General features: G+C 41.4%; 1 protein-coding gene across 4 annotated transcripts in view; it reads left to right on the top strand.

The window, feature by feature from the left end:
* The window catches only part of KCNK2 (potassium two pore domain channel subfamily K member 2), a 132,776-nt gene that overhangs the window by 36,667 nt on the left and 77,673 nt on the right, over positions 1 to 18,436 (top strand). For all 4 annotated transcript variants that reach the window (XM_081186076.1, XM_081186077.1, XM_081186079.1 and 1 more), the window contains exon 2: positions 1,716 to 2,026. In XM_081186076.1, the coding sequence (XP_081042202.1) occupies positions 1,716 to 2,026 (311 nt within the window). The remainder of the gene's footprint in view (positions 1 to 1,715; positions 2,027 to 18,436) is intronic.

The raw sequence follows: 18,436 nt of genomic DNA, 5'->3' as shown, positions 1-18,436 counted from the left end.
GGCACATTCCTCAACCTGATCCGCTACCCAGTTAAAGCAAAGTATATTTATCTGTCAATCCAAGGTATCCGTAAAAGTCCACAGGGCTTTAACGCTGGTAGCTGCAGCCCAATCAGCTTGTAGATTGCCCTGCCTTCAAGCCATTACCACCATCAGTCAAAAAGGGAGCTTACATTAAAGGCCCTAGGCAAGCATCATTCAAACCAGTGACTCTGTAATGCTCCCCCTCAAATCAATGGGATTAGTTCCATCACATCTCTTGCAGGCAGAGTGAGGTGGCTCTAAGACTGCATCTTCAGCCACTTAGAAATATCTGATTGCATCAGTGTAGTTGTTTGGCAGTAAAAGTTGCAGGGCAGCCAATACAATGAAGGGTCTTAGGCGTGTGAAGGTATTGCCTCAAGTTATAGCTTTCTAGGAGTTGAAAAAGAGTAACTACATGACAGCTCAGTGCAATGAGTCATGACGAATGATCACCTGAAGTTTCTCATCTGTGACAGCTCCTACCTGCTGCCCCTTTTGGGGGGGAAGGGGAGCTCACATCTACAATTATACTAATTAAATTTACTATGCATGCAAGTCTCTCTTGTTCTATGTCTGAAGATGCTATGATGCTATATAGTTGAACTTCTTTGCATGGGAAGTATGATACAACATTCTGTCACCCCCCTTTTTCTCCAAAGCATGTCCACCTTTCAGATGATGAAAATGATAAAGGGAAAGAGATTTGCATCTGCTTTTAGGTGTGGGGTTTCCTTAATACCACTGAAAGGTGGACTGTGGTCACTCAGAAGTAAATTAGTAACTGGAGGGAAAAAATACATTAAATATGGCCAATATTCCCATGACCTTATAGAGAAATTTCAAATATGTTGATGTGGCATATTCTTATTTAACTCTTCAGGAGTTATGGAGGCTATAATTTATTGGCTTCTATATGTAGCTGCTGTAAGAAAAAAGTCTTCTAATATTTGCATGACATAGAGGTAGCAAAGTCCTAGGCTCCCTTTCAGCTACAACTTTGGTCCTAGCACTTAAGAACTACTTTAAATTCTACCCACATACATGCATTTTTTCAGCTTAGTACCGGCACTCACATTTCTAATATGGATTTCACTTAACAAATACTTGCTGACTGATGCTACTCATGATTAATTTCCCTAACACTACTGCAAGAAGGATTGTGGTCATTGAAAACAAATTAATAACTGGAGAAAAAAGTACATTGATATAGCCAATATCTCAGTGATCGTACAGGGGAATTTTTGTTGAAAGTTATGCACAAGAGGAAGTGGTTAATAATGCATTTCTCAGCACTGTGTGTAAGATGTGAGAAGAGATTAACTTTTCAGAGCTAAACTTCAGAGCTAAAACATAGGTTGGGTATCTCATGTGCAATGCTTAAACCAAAACAAGAAATGTTAAAACCATCAGAAATTATATAAAATGCTATGCACATTTTTGCAATACTTGCACCACTGTTACAGTACTGTCACAACAGGTTGCAGGAACCCCTCAGTCTATATAGTAAACTGTAAATCATGGGGAAGATGGAAATGTTGAGTTCATTCATAATGTCAGCATCTCAGAAGTTAAATTGTTATATGAATTTAAAGCTTCTGTCTTACCCTCTAGCAAAAAGAAATACTGAATAAATATGTGACAAGCCTGGGAAAAAGTAACTTTCTGTTTTTTTTTGTTTCTTCTTTCATCAGTGGCGGCACCTGACTTGCTGGATCCCAAATCTGCCACTCAGAACTCAAAGCCCAGGCTTTCATTTTCTACCAAACCCACTGTGCTTGCCTCACGGGAGGAGAGTGATACAACTATTAATGTTATGAAATGGAAGACGGTCTCAACCATTTTTCTGGTGGTGGTTCTGTATTTAATTATTGGAGCTACTGTTTTCAAAGCCCTGGAGCAGCCACATGAAAGTAACCAGAGAACAACCATTGTGCTCCAGAAGCAGGAGTTCGTATCACACCACAACTGTGTGAATGACACAGTACTTGAAGAACTGATTCAGGTAATTCCCTGTAAAGAAGTGTGCTCTTGCCATGTTTTAAAGGAAATGTTGTTTATTAGTTACACGGATGCAGCTATACCAGCTACAATGTACCATGGCCTGATATCCATAAGAAATAATGTTTGGCACAAGTAATTTGACTTAAGGCTTTATTGTGCAAAAATCATTGCTAATTTTATTTTTTATACTAGGCTAATGGAGCAAATCCTTCCATCAAATGCTTCTGTTGTGCTTCTTAAATTGCTGTTTGTTGGCAGATATAATACAGCATTCCCCTCTTACATTCAGGTTGTTATTTACTCATATTGCCTGGCAAAAGAATAAACAGGAGGCTTACTGACTTGTATGAATATTATTTCTGGCCATAATCAAGTATAAGCAGTTCTTTGCAGTGGAGGGTACCAGATACAACATATCACTTTGAACTTTTGAAGCTTACTGTACTTTAATTCCCACTAATACTACTGCCTTTGGCAGGACAAATAGCGGTGAGGAGATTCCGTGGCAGAGCAGCTACTGCATTCGGAGCTCTGCCTGCTGACTTCCCAGGGAGGGAAATGGGAGGGGGTAGCTTTTAAAACCATTTGGTGGGGACATTTTTTGTTTCGTCCCTTTTATTGCAGTCAATGGGAAGGACTTAATTTTCCCAGTTCCATGAGTGGTGTGGTTATTGCCTACTTTGGGGAGCAGGTTAGGGGAATCCTCTTCTAAGTACACTGTGCCCCCAACTCACCCTGATTTGGTTCCTACTGCTGAGGAACTTTCCATGGGCTTACCAAGGAGACAGGATTTCCAGCCGTGTAAGTTTCATCTTATCAGTGAGCCTCCCAGCTCCATTTCCACCTGCCCCTCTCCCAGTGAGTCTTCAAATGGCTTTAGGGTCACTCTCTTTACTATACTGTTCTCAGTGCTAGGAGAATAGAGACAAATCAGTATACTAAGACCACAGTAGTCAAAGGGTAGGGCCATGTTTATGCATGCATTTTATTAAATAAGTAAATTTATTCTGCCCCTGTTGCTGAAGTCTGATTAAACTTACTTATTAAAAAGAATATTTGATTCTACCTATGAAAAGCCCAGACTTTTCAGTGTTTGAATGCACACACATTGTAAATCATTGTAAGATACCTTATATTGGTGTTGCATTTGATCCCTTTCACTCTTGTCAATGTACAGTATAGAGCTCTGAATGAAAACAGCTGATGCCCCAGCTAGGTATGGCTGAATCTGCCTATTTTTAGCCTGTGTCACTTTAACATGTTTTTACCCATTATTCCATTCTACAGTGATCTGGTTTTTATAAATATATAAATGATAATTTCAAAAACACTTATTTAAATATGCATTTTAAGATATAATTTAAACATGAATTTTCTCCCCAAATGCATATTTAAACACAGTGCTTTTTCAAAAAGAAAAAAAAATGTTTAGGGGTACTCTCATTTTCATACTCATATTGAAATATTGCCCTTCAATGACTTAGATTCACAAAATATTTAGGGGTATGCATACCCCTGTATCCCTCCAGAAAAAAGCACTGTTTAAATGTGTATTTCCTCACAAAGTGTTTACTAAAATGCATATTTTTGGCATGCTTAAGCTGCTGAGGACTATGTCTCAATATTCAGAAAAGTGTTAATCAGGTAGATAGCTCAATTCAGATCCTCTCATTAATTGCTAAAGTGTGGGTCAGGTAATTTTATATAGAAAATCAAAGAAGTACTAAACTCTTCAAGCAGTCCTAATCAAAACTCTTGTGTTCAGATATTTCACAAATGCATACAATAATTTGCAAAGGTTGCATTTCTTAAGCACCCCTAATCCACAAATAGTTGGTTCTGGAGGGCTCCCAAGGTGGTAGTGAGAAAAGTTTGACATAATCCAGCAAACAACTGGTAGGATGGTTTTGAGTGTATGTTTGTTTAAAGGGAGCAGTTTTAGCCCATTTTAATATGCATTGGGTGACAACCTCATTATTTTATTGGACTCACTTTATGACCCGCCCATCTTGAAAAGTTCAGCTTCACCTGAGTTGCAGCCAACATGCTGATTGCCATTCTATAGCACAGTTGCGGGTTATCTAGGGGCCTCCTTATGTTGCTGAACTACAATTCCCATCATCCCTAGTTATTGGCAATGCTTGTTGGGCCTGATGGAAGCTGTGGTTCAGCAACATCTGGAGTGCAAAAGGTTCTCCATACTTTCTATAGCAGGCATAAGCTTTCACTCTTCCTCTTGCTTGGAAGTTTGCCCTCCTCCTGTCATCTTATGTAGTTACTTAATTGCTCTTGAAAATATATTGTGTTGAGCAATGGAGTTCAGTTGCTCATTCATGGTACAATTATAATAACAGTTTTCGCTTCAGTGGGGATTGTTCTCCCATGTGACTGAACACATAAACAGTATTTTAGAACTGAATTTTCTGAAGGATATAAAGATAAACATTATGCAATAGTAGGGTATTAAGATAGCTCTAATGATAGAGTGAGTGTGAAGAAAATTACAGAAATTTATTCACTATAATGTTCTGTTTTCAGACAATAGTTACCTGTTATCTTGTTTCAGGCTAAAATTAAATTCAGCTTCCTATAATTTTTTTTAGTCATTTGTGACTATGGGCAGTTGTAGTATAACAAGGACTTTTTGAAGCAATCCTATGAATGCATGCACATGGGACTTTTATATCACAACTAATTATTGATGAAAGTTTTCTCTACTCACCAGTTGGATTCTTGCTAAGATTTAACTCAATAGCATTTGATCTAAAGTGGGACATCCCTAATTGCTATTAATTTGTGGTAGATAACCTATATGTGCTACTTGTTGTGTACTACATATAATGCGGACGCGGGTGGCGCTGTGGGTAAAACCTCAGCGCCTAGGGCTTGCCGATCGCATGTTCGGCGGTTCGAATCCCCGTGGTGGGGTGAGCTCCCATCTTCAGTCCCAGCTCCTGCCCACCTAGCAGTTCGAAAGCACTCCTAAGTGCAAGTAGATAAATAGGTACCGCTTTATAGTGGGAAGGTAAACAGCGTTTCCGTGTGCTGCGCTGGTGCTGGCTTGCCAGAGCAGCTTCGTCACGCTGGCCACGTGACCTAGAAGTGTCTCCAGACAGCGCTGGTCCCCGGCCTCTTAAGTGAGATGGGCGCACAACCCTAGAGTCGGACACGACTGGCCTGTATGGGCAGGGTACCTTTACCTTTACCTTACTACATATGATATTTCTGTTCACTTTAATCTTTTCCCATAAGCCCTATTTTTATCATGTCTATAAAATGAGTAATCTGTGGAAAGTTTAAAAATTGTGTTAATTCCAACAACATAACTATTAAGTAGGTCATTATTATGACCTTTTACTTGGTCACTGGCTAGGATTTGAACCTTAGTATTCTAGTTGTGACAACTTGATAATGTGAAATTTGCAAGGAGGTTTTTCTAATGGGGATTTCAATGCCAACATTTTTGGCTGTTTTTCTTTAAACTTGAATTATCTCCTCCCTCACCACTAAAGCATGATACAGTGGTACTTTGGTTTACAAACTTACCGTAATCCGTTCCGCAAATCCGTTCTTAAACTGAAACTGTTCTTAAACCGAGGTGCATTTTCCCTAATGAGGCCTCCTGCTGCCGGTGCCCTTCCACCATCCGGATTCCATTCTTAGACCAAGGTAAAGTTCTCAAACAAAGACACTATTTCCAGTTTTGCGAAGTTTGTAAACCAAATTGTTCTTAAACCGGACTGTTCTTAAACCGAGGTACTACTGTAATTCTCCCTTCCCAAGAGTTTTTACTATCCTAATTTTGCAACTTCCCAAATGTTTTCATTGCCTAAGTGCTTGTGCAGTGGTACCTCAGGTTACAGACGCTTCAGGTTATAAACTCCGCTAATCCAGAAATAGTACCTCAGGTTAAGAACTTTGCTTCAAGGTGAGAACAGAAATCGTGCGGTGGTGGTGCGGCAGCAGCGGGAGGCCCCATTAGCTAAAGTGGTACCTCAGGTTAAGCACATTTTCAGGTTAAGAACGGACCTCCAGAAGGAATTAAGTTCTTAACCCGAGATACCACTGTATTTCCCACAGTCTTTAAACACTTCTTTTTGACTCAGTCAATATCCTCCATAGTGATAAAAGTCCCTATTTACTATAACTTACCGTAATTTTGTCAACATTTAATTAGTCTTCTTGTCATCTTTATATCTGTTTTTTGGGGGGCTCCATTTCTTGAAAAGTGAAAGTACTTATAAGAAACATTTTATAGTGTAAGTCTCTGTGTGTAAACAGAGTTATGTGAGACTTGCTTCTGGATAAGCATGTATAGAATTTCAGCTTTTAAAAGGCACAAAAGAAAACAACAATGGACACCATGGATTCTTACTATTCAACATTTTTTCTTTTGGATAATCATTCAACTCCAGTACCTTAGGCTGAAATGATTATTCTGGTCTAAGGTCAGATCATCATCATAACACGGAGAGATAAAACGCCTAGTAAACTGACTACATGAGAAGAACACACACTTCCAACTGGAGAAACCCAGTAGTCAATGGTATAGTTCATACATTAGCTAGGTGGCATACTTGGCACTTGAAAACCATTCAAGTATGGACTGAATCAATGAAAAGCATTCATTTGTGTCAGAATATTGGTTAATCAGGAAATTTTGTTAACTTTTGAGGAGTCAGCTTCATCTGAAGTAACTTTTCTAATGATGCAGCAGTGATGTATTATTTGAAAACTGACATCAGGTTTCAAGAACCTGCTGAATAATTATGGAGTTATTAATTAACTTTGAGTGACCACAATCTTCCTTTCAGTGTATTTTATATTATGGAACCATTATAATCAAGTCTAAAGCCAGTAAGCTATAAATTGCACTACACGTATTATTTACTTCAGAGTAGGGTATGTTGAAATCCCAGACACTGTTGATTAGAATTAAGTATAATATGTGTTATGTTGAAGATGTGAGGAAGGCAGATCTAGAGGAAGACCATCATAGCCTTTTCATAAGGTAAGATAGCATACCCTTCAACATTTCTCCAATGAAATTGGGACATCCCATTCCATAATGATAATTTTACTATTTACACCCCCCCCCCACATCTTACTGGGTTGCCCCAGCCACTCTGGGCAGCTTCCAACATAAATAAAACATTAAACATTAAAAAACTTCCCTATACAGCCTTCAGATGGCTCAGGGGTCGGATAACTCCATACCTTCCATTTCTCCAATGAAAATAGGGACATTCTAAGGAGATGTGGGACATCCCGGGATCAAACCAGAAACCGGGATGGCTTCTCTAAATCTGGGATGTCGCTGGAATATAGGGACACTTTGAGGGTCTGATATATTAGAGTTGAATGATTGTTCAATACAGTCATACCTCGGAAGCTGAACAGAATCCATTCTGGAAGTCCGTTCAACTTCCAAAACGTTCGACTTCCAAAGCACGGCTTCTGATTGGCTGCAGGAAGCTCCTGCAGCCAATCAGAAGCCGCAGAAGCACCATTGGACTTTCGGCTTCCGAAAGAACGTTAAAAAACCGGAACACTCACTTCCAGTTTTCAATCGTTCAGGAGCCGAAATGTTTGACTCCCAAGGCATTCAGGAGCTGAGGTATGACTGTACAGGAAAAGTTGAATCCATGGTGTTTATTCAAAGAGGTATTTTCTTTTTCAGGCTGTTTCTGAGACTTAAAAAAGGCTAAAATTTTATACACTTACTTGGAAGTAACTCAGTAGGGATAACTTCTGGGCAGACATGCATATGACAATAATTATAAAAGATAAATATTTTCACTTTCATTTTAAAAATGAAAGTAGGTTAATGTTTCAGGCAGTATTCAGTAGTCTTAAACACTGGTTTGAATTTCAAAAAATAGTCAAAGAACTGGGGGAACATGTTCCCACTCAATAAACCCATTTTTTTTCTACACAGTGAAATTATCAGAGACATTTCATAAATTTCTTAGCAATTGAGCTTTTTTTCTTAGAAAACCCTTCATGTCTTTCTGTACTTTTCATATAATTGAATATGAATAACTAAATGAATTGTAGAAGTAGCACATAACATGAATGATTGATTTGTCAGTGAAACACACTCACCTTACTTTGTCAAAATGAATACTTGAAGACCGTTTGGTAGTGCACTCATTCACATCTTCTTGCCACTATCAGGAAGATGAACCTAGTGATGTAATATGATCTATTATGACTTTCTCATTTCGTTTTTTCATGATTCACAGCATTAGCACAGACCTATAGCTTTTAGTTTTGTGTACCACAATAAAAATAATGTTTCAGACTGTGTGCAGTAAGGGTGACCTTGAATGCCACTTTTACATTCATAATAATACTAACACAATGCTAACACAAAAGTTAAAAATAATTAAAATAGGATGGGATAGGACCCAACTGGTTCAGAAAGAGGGCCTTTTTGGATAACTAGTTCACTATGCGTACTTATAGAGAAAGAAAATGTCAACATACGATGAAAATAAATCCACAATTTTGCGTTTTCTGAATCATCCTATAAAGAGATTTTGCTACAAATAGGCAGTTGTTAAGTTACAGGGAATTCAGACATATTTTTCCAAACTAGTATGTTTGTTGCAAAGAGACCACATTTCCATAGCGGTGAGCCAGCACAACATCTGGGTTCCTCCTGGATCCTACACTGCCTCCGGAGCTTCAGGTAGCCTTGGTGGCCTGGAGTGCCTACTCCCTGCTCTCTGTCTGGTTCTCCAGTTGTGGTCCTTCTTGGAAGAGATGGCTTGGCCACTGTGCTCCATGCTGTGGTTACCTCCAGATTGGACTGTTTACAATGCATTCTACATTGGACTGCCCTTAGAGATGATGTGAAAAGGCAAACTGTTCTCAAGTGCAGCAACAAGATTATTTGCTGGGGCTCAATTAGAACTCATAGAACCCTGTTTGAAATCAGCTACACTGATTGCCAGTTCATTTCTTGGACCAATTCAGAGTGCTCATGTTAGTGTTCAAAGTCCTAAATGTCTCTGGCATCAAATGTCTGAAGGACTGTCTCCAGGCCTACTGACCTTCTTGTTAGTGTTTAAAGTCCTAAATGTCTCTGGCATCAAATGTCTGAAGGACTGTCTCCAGGCCTACTGACCTTCTTGATCTTCAGAGGGGACTTTCTTGGTAACCCTGCCCCCTCAGAAGTGTGGGGAGGGGTGGTCTAGGAGAAGGCATTCTCTGTGTTAGTCCCTAAATTGTGGTGATCTCTCTCCACAGATTTCTAGCATATTCATTATACAACATATGTTGAAGACACACATCTTTACCCTGGCCTTTGATAGTTAAGGTATTTTGTTTTGTGGAACCCACCCCATTTGATGAATTTATACTAATTTGTACCATTTGGAAAGGTTTTACTTCTGCTATGATTTTAATAAGAAAGTAAGATATTGCTGCCTATTGTTGTAACCTGCCTAGGGACCTTATGATGGAGGATATGTAAGCAGTCTTATAAATAAATAGAATAAATATACATAAATGAGACCACTCTCACAAGTCACAATTGTCCCAAGTTTCAGCCTAATTGTACACTTTCACCATCATCTCTATGGTGCAAGCACTGCATGGCTGACATTGGCAATCAGAGTGGCACTCACATTCAGTGTTCTACCAAAAAGTGTTAATTGGGATTTCATTTGGCTATATATGGAGCTGCTGGTGGAGAGATGGGATTGCTGTTCTTTCTCATTTCCTTTTGCACTTCCCCTGCATGTAGGCCTTCACTAGGGGAATCTCTTTGGAGTGCACCATATGACTGAATGCCTAGCTCCACTTCCACCTTGCTTCTCAAATACATCCTTATGAAGCAAATTCCATGCTTTATTTTGTAAAAGAAGTTGTTTGAAGCAAGAGGAACAACCAGCAAGTAGTAGGCCCCTTGCTTGCAGAAGATGGAGAAATGCTGTTGCGTGGCGGAGAGAAGGCAGAACTGCTTAACATCTATTTGCCTCTTATTTTCACCCAAATTGAAAGCACAGCCTATTGTTAACAGAATAAACAACGCAAGGAGGAAGCTGAAGCCCAACATAGGAAAAGAGGGGGTAAGGGAACACCTAGCTACTTCAAATGAATTCAAATCTCCAGGGCCTGATGAGCTGCACCCAAGGGTACTAAAGGAGCTTGTGGATGTAATTCTCTGGGAATTATTGGAGAACAAGTGAGATCCTTGCAGACTGGAGACACACAAATGTTGTCCCAATTTTCAAAAAGGGGACAAAAGAAGACCTGGATGAGATAACTGAACCGAACAAGTACTCATTAACGGTTCATTGTCATCCTGGAAAAAAGTGCCAAGTAAGGTGCCACAGGGTTGTGTCCTGGGCCTGTCGTTGTTCAACATAAAGGACTTGGATGAAAGTATTGAGGGGGTGCTAATCAAATTTGCAGATGACACCAAACTGGGAGGGGTAGCCAAGGCCAATGAAGACAATTGGGATTCGAGATAACCTTGGCAGATTAGAGAACTGGGCCAAAACTAACAAAATGAATTTTAATTGGGAAAAGTAGTGAGACTGAAAGGAGATATGATAGCCATCTTCAAATACTTAAGGGCTGTCACATGGAGGATTGAGCAAGATTGTTTTCTCCTGCTCTGGAGGGTAGGACTTGAACCGATGGATTCAAGATACAAGAAAGGAGATTCCTACTAAACACCAGGAAGAACTTTCTCACAGGAAGAGTTGTTTTACAGTGGAACAGACTCCCATGAGAGGTAGTGGATTCTTCTTCCTTGGAGGTTTTAAAGCAGAGGTTGGATGGCCACCTGTCATGTATGATCTAGTTGAGATTCCTGCATTGCAGGGAGTTGGACTTGATGACCCTCAAGGTCACTTCCAACTCTACAGTTCTATGATTCTGGGATTCTTCTCCATTAACATGCTTTTGTCTCTCAACTCATTCCTCTATAAATATCCAAAACCAGAGATTTAATCAACAATGAGGGACACCTTATTTCCTGTCATGCTTTTTGGTGTACACAAAGGATAATATTTTATACTACAAATACTGTCTGATTTCTAACTAAAGTCATCTGTGGCACTTTTATAGTACTTACAAGATCAAAGTAGGACGCTTTTGAAAACACAGACAATCTGCAGGGTTGCAACACCCAACACCCACAGGTGTGAGCTCTTTATGGGCTTATTCAGATGACTCAAAACTCTGGGCCTCTTTTCAGTATATGTCAACATTTTCTCTCTCTCTCTAAATGTGTGCATAGGTGAACTAGTTTTCTGACAGGTTCAGTTATCAGAAGTCTAGGTCATATGCATTCCTGCAATGAATGAGTTGTTCATGGAAGTTTTCTTCTTCAGTGGCCTTGTGCTATTAGTTCTACTGCTGTTACTGCTATAAGAAAGATGGTGGACAAGCAAGTGGTCAGCCAGTGGGAACAGCCATGCTGGATTTGGTTTCTAAGTAATGGGATTTCACTGATATAAATGGTTAGAAACTGGAATGTGTTGCACGTAACCGCAGGCTAAATCATCACTTGTAAAATCAAACAGAAATATGCACAGCTTGAGGAACTGACCTTTTATGTCTGTCTTCATTTTAATGTAGTATTTCCCCAGGGAGACTTATTTTAACATGGTGATCCATCACAGCGTCAAATACATCTGAAGTTAAATGATTTAATGGGTTATCAAATTTTATAGGTTCCTGTGGCTACACACACACACACACACACACACACACACACACGATTATGAGTAGTATAGCCAAAGTCGCAAGTGGGGTGGCCACTTTCTTATGGGAAAGCCAGTGAGTTGTTTAAAAATGTGTGGTTTGCATTGTAATGCCTGATAATGCAATAATGTGCCCTGCAAAGTGCTATTGGTTTAATGGTTTGTTGTGTAATCCTACTGAGAATGTTGTAGTTTCTAGGTGGAGGGATTCATGATTAGTCATGATTTTCCACATAGACACGAAATATATCTGTAAGAAACATCTTTAAGGGTGGACTGTAGGCTACCTGTATAAAACCAGGCTGAGGAAAGCTGACCCGAGTAGTGGAAATGTAACACAAGTAAAATTTACTGAGACTCCTAGATAACAAACTATTAGGTAGTCAGGGCCTGCCCTTTAAAATAACTAGGTTGGCTGGGCCTATCTGGTCCCATCCTGAATTCCATCCCTGTGGAGAGCCACAGGTCCCCCATCCCTGCATCAAGAATTGTAAAGGTCCCTCAAGAATATACATGTATCATGTCTCCATACATCCTCTACTTTTCTCATCACATGACAAAATTCCACTTGAGTTTTTGAAAGCCCTACTGTGGTAACAGCCTTGTGAACAAACTGAGTCTGTACACATCTGAATTTGTAGAGTGCAAATAAAAACAAACAAACAGCTGACCACATGTTTGCTAGTGCCCAGTATATATATATATATAGGCACACTAACCTGGGAACTTCCTCTCTGCCCAGAACGTTGGAGGCTATACACCACACCCCCTCAACAGTATTTATAGGAACTCAAACACTGAGATCCTGCTCTGTTCCAGTAACAAGAAGCCGAAAGCACCAGCCTGAAGATGACGAGTGAGACCTCGTCGAAACGTCGCCTAGACACCCCAACTCTTACACGGGAAGACACCCGAAGACACCAAAACCTGCATATATATATATATATATATATATATGCTTTCGTAGATTTTCACGGGTACAGGAATGTAGGTTTTGGTGTCTTCGGGTGTCTTCCCGTGTAAGAGTTGGGGTGTCTAGGCGACGTTTCGACGAGGTCTCACTCGTCATCTTCAGGCTGGTGCTTTCGGCTTCTTGTTACTGGAACAGAGCAGGATCTCAGTGTTTGAGTTCCTATAAATACTGTTGAGGGGGTGTGGTGCAGAGAAGAAGTTCCCAGGTTATTGTGCCTTTTCTTCTTTTGTTCCTTAATTACTTGGGGGATATCTTGAGTGATATCTTGAGTGATATTCTGAGTACCACTTAGGTGGGTCATTAAGTGTGGATTAGTTGCTATAGCTTTCGTGTCTTGACCTTTTGAGCTTGTGAAGAGATTTTTCTGAGAAGATGGCTGTACTGCACTGAGTTGTGCTCTGGCTTGGCTTCGTGTATAGGGGCGAGCTGTGGTTTTGTGCCCTGTGCCAGCCAGATCTGTGTAGGGATTGCAGGGGGGTGCAGCATCCGGAGGTGCCACTATGGTTTGGCTACCGGATGGAGTCTGTAATTTATCTGTGGAGAGGGTCTGGGTTTGGGTCTGGTGTGGTTGATAGGTGATGGCGTTCTGTGTGCCTCTGGTCCTGGTGTCGGTTTTTGTGGGGAGGGCTAATTTCCAGATGTCTGGCAGGCGGGACGTGTCGTCACGCTTGTTCATGTTGTGAGGGTGTTTCTCTATCTCGATGGCTTCCATGATTATTCTCTTGTGGTGATGTTCCATGTTAAAGAGCAATTTGGAATCTGCAAAATTAATTTCGTGTCCTGTTTCTTTCATGTGTTGGAAAAGAGAGGAGGTTTTTTCTTCTTTTTTGACGGCATTCTTGTGTTCTGCGATACGTGCATTTATTCGTCTGTTTGTTTGTCCAATGTACGTGGCTGGGCAGACTTTGCAGGGTATTTCATAGACCCCTTGGTTTTCCAACTGGATTTTATCTTTGGGGTTTCTGAGGATATTGGCTATTTTTTGGTTGGTGCAAAAGGCTGTTTTGATATTGTGTTTATGGAGGATTTTGCTGATTTTGTCTGTAGTGCCCTTGATATAAGGAAGGAGGGCCATGCCATTGTTTTCTTCTGTGTCTTGGTTTTTGGGGGGTGTTTCTTTTTGGATTAGCTTCGTAACCCTGTTTTGCTGGTATCCATTGGCGATTAACACATTTGAGAGATTCTGTAACTCAGTTGTCAAGTGGTCTTTGTCAGCCAGGCGTTTGGTTCTGGAGATGAGAGTCTTGGCTACGGAGTTTATTTGTGCAGGGTGGTGGTGTGATTGTGCATGTAAGTAGCGGTTGGTGTGTGTTTTTTTCTGGTAGATAGTGTGTCCTAGGGAGCCATCAGGTTTTTTGTAGATTAGGACGTCAAGGAAGGGAAGTTGGTTGTTGGCTTCTATTTCCATAGTAAATTGTATTTTGGGGTGTAGGCTGTTGAGATGTGTGAGGAAGCTGTCTAGTTTTTCTTTCCCGTGTGGCCAAATTACAAAGGTGTCGTCAACATATCTGAGCCAAAGTTTGGGTTTGTGTTCTGACTTGTCTAAAGCATTGGTTTCAAAGTGTTCCATGTACAAATTTGCGATGACCGGTGAGAGGGGTGATCCCATAGGCGCTCCTTCTATCTGTTTGTATCTTTGTCCATTGTGGATGAAGTACGTGTTGGTTAGGCAGTGGTTGGTCAGGTCCAGGATGTATTTGGGGGGATTGTATTTGTTTTGAATGGCTGTCAAGGCTTCATTAATGGGCACTTGAGTGAAGAGAGATACAACATCGAAGCTCACAAGTAGGTCATCGGGATGTAGGTTTTGCTTCTTTATTGTTTCTATGAACTGGAAGGAGTTAGTAACGTGTGAAGCGATGGATTCTGCATAGGGCTGAAGTTGCTTAGCGAGAAATTTAGCGAGATTTTGTAGAGGTGAGCCTATGGAGCTGACTATTGGTCTGAGTGGTGTTCCTTCTTTGTGTATCTTGGGGAGACCGTAGAGTTTGGGGCATCTGGATGATTTTTCTCTGGGGATGATTCTTAGCTGGATTTCTTCACTGATAGGAGAGGCTTTTATTTTGGATTTGGTGGTTTTTTCCAGATAGGTGGTGGGATCTGTTTTTATAGGTTGGTAGGTAGGGTCTTGGAGTAGATTTGATAGTTTTGCTTGGTAGTCCGATGTGTTCATCACAACAGTGGCATTACCTTTGTCTGCTGGGAGAATGATTATGTTGTTGTCTTTCTTCAGGTTGGTGAGTGCTTTCTGTTCTTCTTTGTGTAAATTGCTTCTGGGTGGTTTGCTGGAGCAGAGGATGTTGGTGACTTCAAGTCTGATTTTATTGGCTTCATCTGGGTCGATTTTGGTTAGGCTAGCTTCGACTCCGCATATGATGTTTTCCGTGGGGATGCGTCTCGGGGCGACTGCAAAGTTGAAACCTTTGGAGAGTACTTTGGTTTCAGTTGGGGTGAGGATCCTGTCTGATATGTTATGTACTGTTTGTTTCATGGGTTGTTGTGGAGGGTGGCTGGGCTTCTGGCGTTTCTCTAGTTTGTGGAGTTTGTTGGTGTGTCTGTCTGTCTTATGTGAGGTCTCAGTTTCAGCTCTCCAGACGGCTAGTTGTTTGCATTTGTCCCAGAGTGCAGGGTGGATTTTGTTACAGAGTTTGAGGTGAAGAGTGAGCAGATCTTTGTTGGTTTGGTTTAGTAGGTATCTTTTCTTATGTATTTCGTTTCTGATTAGGGATAGTTCAGTTCGTTTCAGGATCCTTTCGGTAGCTGGGGTTTTAGAGTGGAATTTAAGTTGGAAGCATGTGGGAATTAAGTTGTTGTCCCGGCAGTTGCGTAGGAACAAGAGATCACATAAGATGGTGGCTCTTCGGATTTCTAGTTTCTCGTAGGTTCTTGTCAGCTGGAAGGTTTCCTCCCCGTAGAGGTGAGATATTTGCTTTCGTAGATTTTCACGGGTACAGGAATGTAGGTTTTGGTGTCTTCGGGTGTCTTCCCGTGTAAGAGTTGGGGTGTCTAGGCGACGTTTCGACGAGGTCTCACTCGTCATCTTCAGGCTGGTGCTTTCGGCTTCTTGTTACTGGAACAGAGCAGGATCTCAGTGTTTGAGTTCCTATAAATACTGTTGAGGGGGTGTGGTGCAGAGAAGAAGTTCCCAGGTTATTGTGCCTTTTCTTCTTTTGTTCCTTAATTACTTGGGGGATATCTTGAGTGATATCTTGAGTGATATTCTGAGTACCACTTAGGTGGGTCATTAAGTGTGGATTAGTTGCTATAGCTTTCGTGTCTTGACCTTTTGAGCTTGTGAAGAGATTTTTCTGAGAAGATGGCTGTACTGCACTGAGTTGTGCTCTGGCTTGGCTTCGTGTATAGGGGCGAGCTGTGGTTTTGTGCCCTGTGCCAGCCAGATCTGTGTAGGGATTGCAGGGGGGTGCAGCATCCGGAGGTGCCACTATGGTTTGGCTACCGGATGGAGTCTGTAATTTATCTGTGGAGAGGGTCTGGGTTTGGGTCTGGTGTGGTTGATAGGTGATGGCGTTCTGTGTGCCTCTGGTCCTGGTGTCGGTTTTTGTGGGGAGGACCCTCTCCACAGATAAATTACAGACTCCATCCGGTAGCCAAACCATAGTGGCACCTCCGGATGCTGCACCCCCCTGCAATCCCTACACAGATCTGGCTGGCACAGGGCACAAAACCACAGCTCGCCCCTATACACGAAGCCAAGCCAGAGCACAACTCAGTGCAGTACAGCCATCTTCTCAGAAAAATCTCTTCACAAGCTCAAAAGGTCAAGACACGAAAGCTATAGCAACTAATCCACACTTAATGACCCACCTAAGTGGTACTCAGAATATCACTCAAGATATCACTCAAGATATCCCCCAAGTAATTAAGGAACAAAAGAAGAAAAGGCACAATAACCTGGGAACTTCTTCTCTGCACCACACCCCCTCAACAGTATTTATAGGAACTCAAACACTGAGATCCTGCTCTGTTCCAGTAACAAGAAGCCGAAAGCACCAGCCTGAAGATGACGAGTGAGACCTCGTCGAAACGTCGCCTAGACACCCCAACTCTTACACGGGAAGACACCCGAAGACACCAAAACCTACATTCCTGTACCCGTGAAAATCTACGAAAGCAAATATCTCACCTCTACGGGGAGGAAACCTTCCAGCTGACAAGAACCTACGAGAAACTAGAAATCCGAAGAGCCACCATCTTATGTGATCTCTTGTTCCTACGCAACTGCCGGGACAACAACTTAATTCCCACATGCTTCCAACTTAAATTCCACTCTAAAACCCCAGCTACCGAAAGGATCCTGAAACGAACTGAACTATCCCTAATCAGAAACGAAATACATAAGAAAAGATACCTACTAAACCAAACCAACAAAGATCTGCTCACTCTTCACCTCAAACTCTGTAACAAAATCCACCCTGCACTCTGGGACAAATGCAAACAACTAGCCGTCTGGAGAGCTGAAACTGAGACCTCACATAAGACAGACAGACACACCAACAAACTCCACAAACTAGAGAAACGCCAGAAGCCCAGCCACCCTCCACAACAACCCATGAAACAAACAGTACATAACATATCAGACAGGATCCTCACCCCAACTGAAACCAAAGTACTCTCCAAAGGTTTCAACTTTGCAGTCGCCCCGAGACGCATCCCCACGGAAAACATCATATGCGGAGTCGAAGCTAGCCTAACCAAAATCGACCCAGATGAAGCCAATAAAATCAGACTTGAAGTCACCAACATCCTCTGCTCCAGCAAACCACCCAGAAGCAATTTACACAAAGAAGAACAGAAAGCACTCACCAACCTGAAGAAAGACAACAACATAATCATTCTCCCAGCAGACAAAGGTAATGCCACTGTTGTGATGAACACATCGGACTACCAAGCAAAACTATCAAATCTACTCCAAGACCCTACCTACCAACCTATAAAAACAGATCCCACCACCTATCTGGAAAAAACCACCAAATCCAAAATAAAAGCCTCTCCTATCAGTGAAGAAATCCAGCTAAGAATCATCCCCAGAGAAAAATCATCCAGATGCCCCAAACTCTACGGTCTCCCCAAGATACACAAAGAAGGAACACCACTCAGACCAATAGTCAGCTCCATAGGCTCACCTCTACAAAATCTCGCTAAATTTCTCGCTAAGCAACTTCAGCCCTATGCAGAATCCATCGCTTCACACGTTACTAACTCCTTCCAGTTCATAGAAACAATAAAGAAGCAAAACCTACATCCCGATGACCTACTTGTGAGCTTCGATGTTGTATCTCTCTTCACTCAAGTGCCCATTAATGAAGCCTTGACAGCCATTCAAAACAAATACAATCCCCCCAAATACATCCTGGACCTGACCAACCACTGCCTAACCAACACGTACTTCATCCACAATGGACAAAGATACAAACAGATAGAAGGAGCGCCTATGGGATCACCCCTCTCACCGGTCATCGCAAATTTGTACATGGAACACTTTGAAACCAATGCTTTAGACAAGTCAGAACACAAACCCAAACTTTGGCTCAGATATGTTGACGACACCTTTGTAATTTGGCCACACGGGAAAGAAAAACTAGACAGCTTCCTCACACATCTCAACAGCCTACACCCCAAAATACAATTTACTATGGAAATAGAAGCCAACAACCAACTTCCCTTCCTTGACGTCCTAATCTACAAAAAACCTGAT

This window comes from Podarcis bocagei (genome assembly GCF_964188305.1).
Source record: "Podarcis bocagei genome assembly, chromosome: 3".
Lineage (NCBI taxonomy): Eukaryota > Metazoa > Chordata > Lepidosauria > Squamata > Lacertidae > Podarcis > Podarcis bocagei.
This window is presented reverse-complemented; position numbering and strand designations above follow the sequence as displayed.